Genomic DNA, 9,636 nt, shown 5'->3' with positions numbered 1-9,636 from the left:
ACTGATTGGCAGCACTATTGAGGCTGCACTGATAATCAGTGCCCCGATTATCAATGATTGGACACAGCTGATCACGTGGCAAAAAGCCACCGTTTGGCTCTTTACCCCAATCTGTGATAAGCAATGTCCCAAAGACACAGTAATCACAGAGAGCGCCACCATTTGGCTATAGGACAGGAAGTGAAGGGAAATTTCCACAATGGGACAAAAAGTGGCAAAAAGTTATCTGACAGGGGTTATAATCCTCCCTTTCTCCATCCAAAAATGGGGGAAAAAAATGCCTTTAGTTCTACTTTAAAGCTGACTTTCATACAAAAAACTAATTTTTGTTGGCTTAGTTTCTCATGAATGTCCAATCGTATTGCAGCAATCCTTAAGTCTTTATTAAACAAAGTATAAATACATCTTTGTGGTAACACCAGAGCAGTTTGTGGCAATGAACTGCTAAACCACTTTACAGAAGAACAACAAAATATTTATTGTAAAACACAAAAGGAAAACAAAAAATTATACATGGCTAACAAAGAGTTGTAATGCTCCTCCGCTACGCCGTCTCCATCTTGTATCCGTGTTTTTCTAGCTCCGCCCTGAAAGACAAAAAAGTGTTTAGAATGCAAATTCAAAATCCTGATCAATTACATCAGTCAACCACAAATTTGATATTCTTGATTCTGTGTGTTTGAGGTTTTTTTTTAACCTCTTGACCTCCAGAAGATTTACCCCCATTCATAACCAGGCCATTTTTTTAGCGATATGGCACTGCATTACTTTAACTGACAATTCCGTTGTCATGCAATGCCATACACAAATTAAAATGTATGTCACTTCCCTTCCCACAAATAGGAGCTTTCTTTTAGTGGTATTACTTTTAGAGCTATAAACAAAAAATACAGACAAAAAAAAAAGAAAAAAAAAAAAGAGCTGCAGATAGCAGGGCTGCGGCTTACAGAATCATGCAAATGGACACGATGTCAGGGTTTAGCAGCCATGATTATAGTGGTTAGTTTGCAGAGGGGAGAGTATAGTCAGGCAGGTTCAGCCAGGTATTTCAGGGTATACAGGGGGCCAAATGACAGCACAAGCACTCTGCTGTATAACATATTTTAAAGGAACAGGATCCTTTTGGTTTGTTTTTTGGGGTTAAACGCTTTAAGGAAATGGGGAGGTGTACTATAGCCCTATCACACTTCTTGTCCTTGGGTGACAACGCTGCCCCTCCACTGATACAATCCAGTGAGTGAGCATTGTCACCCTAGGTCAGGAAGGTGTCATTAGAAAAATTGGTAGGCTGCTACAAAATCACTTTATAGTTTATTCTATTTCATTGTAATCTCGGTGGATGTGTCTGATACGGTATTAATGCCATAATTAGCCCCGGAAGACTTCCACAAAGATACTACAAATCTTATCCAGGTCATCCAGTGCAAAGAATAATGAGCAGAGACATTTGTTTCCATAACACAGCGGGTTTTGTTTATTCATTAATGAGAACGATCAGCATTACATATCCAGTAAAAGTGACAAGCCACAGAGAGAAAGCTTGTACTGGATTGGTCGTTTTATTATAAATACCAGACATATACTAGCAAATGGTCAGATGAGCACGCACAACCCAAAATTTTGCCCTACAATTTTTTTTGTCACACACTGTGACCAGAGCAGTACAGTGTTAGTATAACACTGTACTATACTAGGGAAGTGATTTTTTTATTTTTTTTACACATTGCAATTGCTTATATCAATGAATTTCATTGGTATAAGCAACGATTTTTACTGAATGAAACCGATTCAGTTAGTATTGTCATGATTAGCCGCAGCAAATCATATGGTACAGATGGGCTGCGACTGCCCTTCTGTATCATGTGATGACTGCAGCCAATCACAGCTAGCAACACAATTGTACACAATGGATGGCATGAAAGGAAGCCATCTATTGTTTACAACTGTCCTGTGATCTGCTGTGATTGGTCACAGCAATCACAAAGTACCAGCAACTGGCCTATATAGCGTTCGATCATCTGGCGACAGATCGTACCCACAGGGCGCGTTTCGGGAGGATGTCATGTGACATCCCCTTGGAACGAAAGTTCTGCCCGGCTGTCATTTTTCTATGATGGCACCTGGACTCGGCAGCTTCTGTGGACACCCGCCAGCACTAGTGCCGGAACCGCCAAATATCAGTGACAGCTGGGGCCTAGCAATAAGCACAGAAGCTGAAACAACACACTCCAGGGCTTTAGAAGTGTCTGTAGATTGCTCCATAGGAATGCACTATAGAAGCAATAGAAATGCAATACTTCAGAATTTATTGATGAGATTTTACGATAAACATAATGGAGTCTACAAATGATGTACTGTAAATGTTTCATAGAGAAAGATTACATGAAGACGCATTTCCTGGAATTCATAAAGACTGGTGCAGGCAGATTTGGCAAAAGCGTCTCACATGCATTCTACAAGCGCTGCAGCATGCGCCAAATTCATATTCTGGTCTATAACTTGTATTGACATTTGGCTCACGCTGCGTCACTTTTATAGATTACATGCGAGACACTTTTTTGAAATCAGAGCTTTTTCTTGCTGTACGCCAAAACAAAGTTGGGTCTTAATTAGCTTCATTTTTACATTTGGTGTATTCAATGTGACACAATGTAAAAGTGCCGGACTTTATCCGAGATGGGTGCATGAGTTGCTGTCAGAAGTGAAAAAAAAAAAAAGCTTCAGGAATTTGGGGCCATACATTAACACGAGGGATCAACACCAGAAAAAAGGCGCAATAGCTTTATCGAACCACCACATTGTCTTTTACAAATTTAGTCATTTATTTGTTTTTTAATCACCTTAAAAAAAAAAAAAAAAAAAAAAAAAAAAAAGATTGCATCTGACTCCATAAGATGCACCTAGTTTTTAGAGGAGAAAAATAAGAAAAAAATATTCTGCGGTGGGTGGCTGGGCTGGCGTGTCCTCCAATGCCTCACCCTTTCCCAGGCGCTCACCGTTTGCCAAGGCGAGGGACTCAGAGGGAGGCAGCGACCTACGCAGGTACGCCATTAATTTTGCAGCAGCAGGTGAGCATCCGTGCAATGGGCCTACTCACCTGCTGCAATGCAAAGCTTCCTAGGCTGCCTTCTTCTATATCATCTGCGCTGCTGGGGCCAAAAAGATGGCCGCTGCACGCTATTGTGCATGGCCAGCCTGGTACTGGCCAATATGCACTCCATAAGGCGCAGACATCCTCCCCCCCCCATTTTTTTTGGGGGTGGGGGGGGGGAGTACGTCTTATGGAATGAGAAATACGGTACTGACCTGGAACGCAGATTTTTTCCTTTTTTTTGCACTTATTTACTCGCCTGTGTGTACAGGCACATTGTAAACAACGGTATTGTCAAAGCTTAATTGAACAAGCTGAAGTTGGAAGCTGATTGGTTAATTATGCACAGCTGCACCAGATCCTGTGTGCTCCAGGTTTAGTAAATCACCCGCCATTGTCTCAATGGAGCTGTCTTTGTAGACAGGGATACAGTCATCCTGAAACAGAGAATGGCCCAAACGGGTACCACAATGGTGGAAGGGCACAATTATCTAAAATGTCTTTGTATGGTGTAGTATAGTAGTAACATTGGAAACCCCTAATCTCAATCATTTAGAGGGCTGGCCTCATACCTTTGGTGATCTACTAATCCCTTTACCCCTCATTCACATTGAATCCAATGTGAATGACGGCATAGAGGGAGAAGGTTCTAGCATGTATTTTTTTTTTATAATTGTATCACTTTATATTTCATTCTTTATAAACTATTCCATCACCCCTCTAAGGAAAACCGCTACAATCTCCTACAGACGAAAATAGCACACAAAGCTTCCATTACCTTAACTGATTAGAGAAGTCATCCTCTACATTGTCATCATCCCAATTATCCTCCCAGACGTGAGCATCTTCATCCTCGTCACAGCCTGTCCAGTCTGAAAGTGAGGTACAAAAACATTTTACACCCAGTTCTCAATAATAAAGCAGACAAAGCAGCTGTAAAGCGAGCCCCTGGCAATACAACAGCATCGAAAGAACTTCCTAAAACAAAACTTTCATGTATTACTTATTTTTTTTTAAATATTTCAAATCACCTTAATTTTGATGCAATAATAGAAATCATGTGAGCGCCATCTCTCATTAGTCTGAACACCAGGGCTAGGGACGAAGTTATCATGACCCCTTTGAGAGAGGGGGGGGGGGGGGGTTGATGTCAAGACTCCAACATGGAGCCGCTATGAGGCTCGCTTCACATCTATGCAGTTTGCTTTTGACCCCTTTCTGCAGTGCGTTTTGCATTTTTTGCACACCCGTTTTGAAGCATGTTGCTTTTATGATTTTTATGGGGGGTCAATTTGTTGTTGGGTAGAATAAAAGTCTCAAATTGCATTACATACTTTTCTACAGCTTCTCCATTGAAGTCTATTGATCCCAAAAATGCACTATTTTGTGTTTAAAAAAAGTCCAGACCCTTTCCAAAAATGCAACGGCTAAAAAAAAAAGCATAAGATGTGAACATGTCCCATAGGGAACCATGTTAAATGGACTCTAGTGCGTTTCTGCACAAAAAAAAAAAAAAAAAAAACACATGGTCCATAAAGTCAAGGGGCCAAGCCCAACCCCTGAAGGACAAGCCCACGCTATAATCCCCTCTCCACCAAATGAATTGGACCAGTGCACAAAGCAAGGTCCAGAAAGACATGGATGAGCGAGTCTGAGGTGGAGGAACTTGACTGGCCTGCACAGAGTCCTGAACTCAACCCGCTTGCTCTAATTCATCTCGAATGTGTTCCGAGTCTGCAAGCCAGGCCTTTTCGTCCACATCAGTGCCTGACCTCACAAATGCGCTTCTGAAAGAACGGTCAAACATTCCCATAAACACACTACTAAACCTTGTGGACGGCCTTCCCAGAAGAGTTGAAGCTGTTATAGCTGCAAAGGGTGCGCCAACTCAATATTGAACTCTACGGACTAAGACTGGGATGCCATTAAAGTTCATGTGTGTGTGTCAAGGCAGGAGTCTGAATACTTTTGACAACATTGTGTAGTTGAAACAGAGTTCCACTTTAATTGGAGTAATTATGTTTTGTTGTATTTGTATACACTTTAATACAATTGTATCTTCTATTCTATTACTGAAAGTGAAATTTCCCACGTGTATATTTTGGGATTAGTGGGGACTCAGGGCACGGCTCTGGGGTGTGTTAGACAAAGACTAAGACCCACCAATGACAGTCCGCTGGCAGCGCACACTCCCAAGTTTGGGTCTGTCGGCACAATTTTCTGATTTGTTCAGCAGGGGAGGATGTAATCATCCATTCAAAGAGATGTAATGAGGAAAGCCATTTGTTAACGTGTATAAACAGGAAATCTTACCTTCACACCTACTTCCACCAGAAAAACAAAACAGCTCAACGCATTAGAAGATTTAGCTCTTTGTGTCAAATCAAATATTATGCCAAAAAAATAAGAAATAAGTTTTATAAAATTAAATAATTTCTGTCCACAGCCACGCGGCCCACACAAGGAAAAAAAAAAAAAAAGGAACTATCAGCGCTAAATTTCCATCATTTTCCATATATCCATCTTCTTCTCTGTCTAAAGTAAGACTGGACGAGTGTAATGTAAAATGTGCACTCAACTCCTTTGGTGGACCATGGAGAGGCCTGTTCTGTGTGGAACCTGTCCTGTTATACCGCTGTATGGTCTTGGCCACCGTGCTGCAGCTCAGTTTCAGGGTCTTGGTAATCTTCTTATAGCCTAGGCCAGTGATGGTGAAACTTGGCACCCCAGATATTTTGGAACTACATTTCCCATGATGCTCACGTACTCTGCAGTGTAATTGAGCATTAGGGATGAGCTCAGTTGTGTTTGCATGGTCCACATGCGGAGCCCGCCAGGGAGTCGCTGCGCTAATCACAGGCAGCGAGACATTGCCCGATCTCTGCAGCCGCGCATCGGGACAAAGTCTCACTGCCTGTGATTAGCGCAGCGCTGCGCCGACTTCCTGGTGGGCTCTGCATGTGGACCATGCGAACACACCTGAGCTCATCCTTATTGAGCATCATGAGAAATGTAGTTTCAAAACATCTGGGGACCAAAGGTTCACCATCACTGGCCTAGGCCATCTTTATGTAGAGCATCAATTCTTTTTTTCTTTGCCACGAGGTGCCATTATGAACTTCCAGTGACCAGTATGAGAGAGTGAGAGCGATAACACCAAATTAAACACATCTGCTCCCCATTCACACCTGAGATCTTGTAACACTAGCGAGTCACATGACACCGTGGAGGGAAAATGGCCAATTGGGCCCAATTTGGACATTTTCACTTAGGGGTGTACTTACTTTTGTTGCCAGCGGTTTAGACATTAATGGCTGTGTGTTGAGTTATTTTGAGGGGACAGCAAATTTACACTGTTATATAAGCTGTACACTCACTACTATACATTGTAGCAAAGTGTCATTTTTTCAGTGTTGTCAAAGATATAATGAAATATTTACAAAAATGTGAGGGGTGCACTCACTTTTGTGAGATGATTACTATAATATATATATATATATATATATATATATATATATATATATATATATATATATATATATATATATATATCACATACACATACACATACACATACACATACACATACACCGTATTTGCCAGCGTATAAGGCGGCTGGGCAGATAAGACGACCCCCTAATCATCCATTTTAAATGTTGGATTGTGGTATACTTGTCGTATAAGACGACCCCCCTTCCGACCAGTGTGTCAGCCTGCTGGATGTGCGGTAATGCTGTATGTTCAGTAGCGCTTTGTGTAACAGTTAACACTGTCTCACAGTATACCGCGCTAAGCCAATCACAGCGAGCGATGTATTCTATTAATGAATACAAAGCCTGCTCGGATTGGCAGGGGCTGTAACATCATCAGCCTGCGCCTCTGACTCTCAAAGCCAATCAGAGCAGGCTACCGTATGTAGCCTGCTCAGATTGGCAGAGGTGGTTACTCCAATCCGAGCAGGCTTTGTATTCTCTAATAGAATACATCGCTTGCCAGGATTGGCTCAGCGGTGTATACAGTATTACCGCACATTCAGTAAGCATCCAGAGGGATGCTATGCAGCGGGCGGCTTGCATACAAGACGGCTTTGCTTTATACCCGACGTATAAGACAAACCCCACTTTTTGGATGTTTGCTTTTAGTGTAAAAAGTCATCTTATACACCGGAAAATACGGTATATATATATATATATATATATACACACACACAGTTTTTTTCAAAATTGAATATATATATATATATATATATATATATATATATATTTTTTTTTTTTTTTTTAATAGAGCAAAAAATAAAACCCGCAGAGGTGATCAAATACCACCAAAAGAAAGCTCTATTTGTGGGGAAAAAATGTCAATTTTGGTTGGCGCACGACCCGCACAATTGTCAGTTAAAGCGACGCAGTGCCGTATTGCAAAAAATGGGCTGGTCTTTAAGGAGGGTAAGACCTTCCAGGGCTGAAGTGGTTAAAGCGTGAAATGTTAGGTATCTAGTTACTCGACCTAAGTTAATCTTTCAAATTGTAAACAAAAAAAATAAAAAAATCCAGCTAACTACTATTTAGTCCTTTTTTTTTTATTCATGAAAGTGTATCTTTTCTCAAAAAAAAAATTGAGTTTGAAAAACCGCTGCAGAAATACCGTGTGATAAAAAATATTTCAAACGATCGCCATTTTATTCTCCAGGGTCTATGCGGAAAAAAAAAATATTAAAAAGAAAAAAAAATGATATATATATATAAAAAATGGTTTGAGGGTCTAAGTAACTTTCTAGCAAAAAATACAGATCTGAACTTTTAAGCAACAAGTGTCAGGAAAAGGTTACCATTTTTTCAAACTGAAAATTTGGCCTTGATAAGACGCTGCTAATGAGAACTCCCCCCGTTGTATTCTCCGGGGCCTCGGCTTTCCTTAATGATATCCCATCGGGTGAGGGGGTGGCTAATCTTCAGGCCTAAAATGTGCATTTTTTTGGGGTCACCAAAACAGAAGGTGGAGGGGAAGTGCTATGCGCCCGGAGGGTGAGGTGGGGAGGACACCGGTCATATTCCTATCACTTCCTGTTGTGTCACCAAGGCAGGAAGCGAAGAGAAATCTCCCCAATGGGGACACAGACAGCAACAAACGCTCTAATATGTCTTCTTACTCTCCCCTACAAGAGAATCCCAGCTCTGGTGTGCACTGTACACAAGGACTCAGCTCTCCACACACAGCCATGAATCTCCCCTCCCCCCCCTCCACACACTACTTCTGAGTCATGGCGGCCTTCCCATCCCCCTCTTCCTCTCACCTTCTGTCGGGAACTCCTCGAACTCGTCATCCTCCTCCAGCAGACCCAGGTCCACCTGCGGCTTCTTCTCTGCTGTCATCCCGAACACCGAGCACCGGGTACTCTCCACAAAAAACACACCGAAAGAACCGGACCGAACTGAGAGCGGAAACGGAAATGACGCGTCGGCACGCACGAGCGGCTCTTTGGTTGGCGGAAGGTGCGAGGGACGCACTGCGCACGCGTCGGCGTGGATGGCGGAAGGAGGAGAGCGACGCGGTGGTTGGCGGAAGAGGAGTAGAAGGCTGCAGTGCGCACGCGCTGGGGATTGGAGGCCGAACGGACTGAGAGGGGGTCACGTGTTCAGGAGTGTCAGTAGAAGTGAATGAGGAGGAGATCACCAATCAACAGGAGAATGCAGGGCCCAAGCCCTTCACTTCACTCTTATTGTTATATTTTTATACTTGTCTCTGTTACTTGCACAACCTGAGTAATAAGATTACATGTATGTGTGTGGAGATTGGGGAAAGCTCAACTTTTCTTTTTTTTTTTTTAATGTTTGGAGAAAGTAGGGAAGTTTTAAAATAACTGCCATTTTTCAATATAAATAGAGTATAAAGGTTTGAAATAACTGCCATTTTTATTAGTTTTGGATAGGGTAAGAAAGGTTTTAAAAAAAACCTGCCATTTTTCCCTTTGGATTTGAATAGATTAGAAAGGATTAAATGTGCTCTAGTTAAAAAAATAAAATAAATATTGGATGGGCAAAGTTTAAAACCGTTGCGTTTTTCAATTTTATTTTTTAATAGAGTAGCAAAGGTTTAAAACACTTTTTTTGCTGCTGCCTGTATCATTGGGGACATTACTTTTGTTCCAAAGACACAGCAGGATGTTTATGGAAACCTCCCAACGTGAGGGGAAGGCCTCTTAAAGACTCCTTTTACACTGAAGGCACACAGAGAATGGGTTAACAAAAGGTTAAAAGCGCACAAAAAGCGTCAATGGGCAGCGCTTCGGCGGCGCTGCTTATTGATTTCAGTGGCAGGGGCGGTTTAGGAGCGGTGTATAGTGTAGCGGTTGGTGGTGATAGCAGTTGGTGGTGATTATTATTATTATTATTATTCAGGATTTATATACGCCAGCAATTTACGGAGCGCTTTACAATATAAAAAGTATAGCGGTTGGTGGTGATTGTGGTTGGTGGCGATAGCAGTTGGTGGTGATAGCGGTTGATGGTGATAGCGGTTAGTGGTGATAGCGGTTGGTGGGGATAGCG

General features: G+C 41.9%; 1 protein-coding gene across 1 annotated transcript; it reads right to left on the bottom strand.

Annotated features, from left to right (window-relative positions):
* Positions 1-361: 361 nt before the first annotated feature.
* On the bottom strand, positions 362-8,560 carry SEM1 (SEM1 26S proteasome subunit). Its single transcript, XM_077490746.1, has 3 exons — positions 8,382-8,560; positions 3,870-3,963; positions 362-587 (listed from the first exon to the last, which is right to left on the bottom strand). Exons 1-3 carry the CDS (start codon positions 8,458-8,460, stop codon positions 545-547), a joined length of 216 nt encoding a protein of 71 aa, XP_077346872.1. The 5' UTR covers positions 8,461-8,560; the 3' UTR covers positions 362-544.
* Between the last annotated feature and the right edge of the window lie 1,076 nt (positions 8,561-9,636).

Source organism: Lithobates pipiens, unplaced genomic scaffold, assembly GCF_037356315.1.
Source record: "Lithobates pipiens isolate NorthernLeopardFrog02 unplaced genomic scaffold, aLitPip1_a1.2 Scaffold_19, whole genome shotgun sequence".
NCBI classification, from domain to species: domain Eukaryota; kingdom Metazoa; phylum Chordata; class Amphibia; order Anura; family Ranidae; genus Lithobates; species Lithobates pipiens.
This window is presented reverse-complemented; position numbering and strand designations above follow the sequence as displayed.

What these genes read in the sequence shown, in the direction of transcription:
- SEM1 (XM_077490746.1), bottom strand. Translation starts at nt 8,460, where the DNA reads ATGACAGCAGAGAAGAAGCCGCAGGTGGACCTGGGTCTGCTGGAGGAG. An exon ending in CGAGGAGTTCCCGACAGAAG is followed by an intron (nt 3,964 to 8,381) that starts GTGAGAGGAAGA and finishes CCTCACTTTCAG; the next exon opens with ACTGGACAGGCTGTGACGAG. An exon ending in GACTTCTCTAATCAGTTAAG is followed by an intron (nt 588 to 3,869) that starts GTAATGGAAGCT and finishes TTTGTCTTTCAG; the next exon opens with GGCGGAGCTAGAAAAACACG.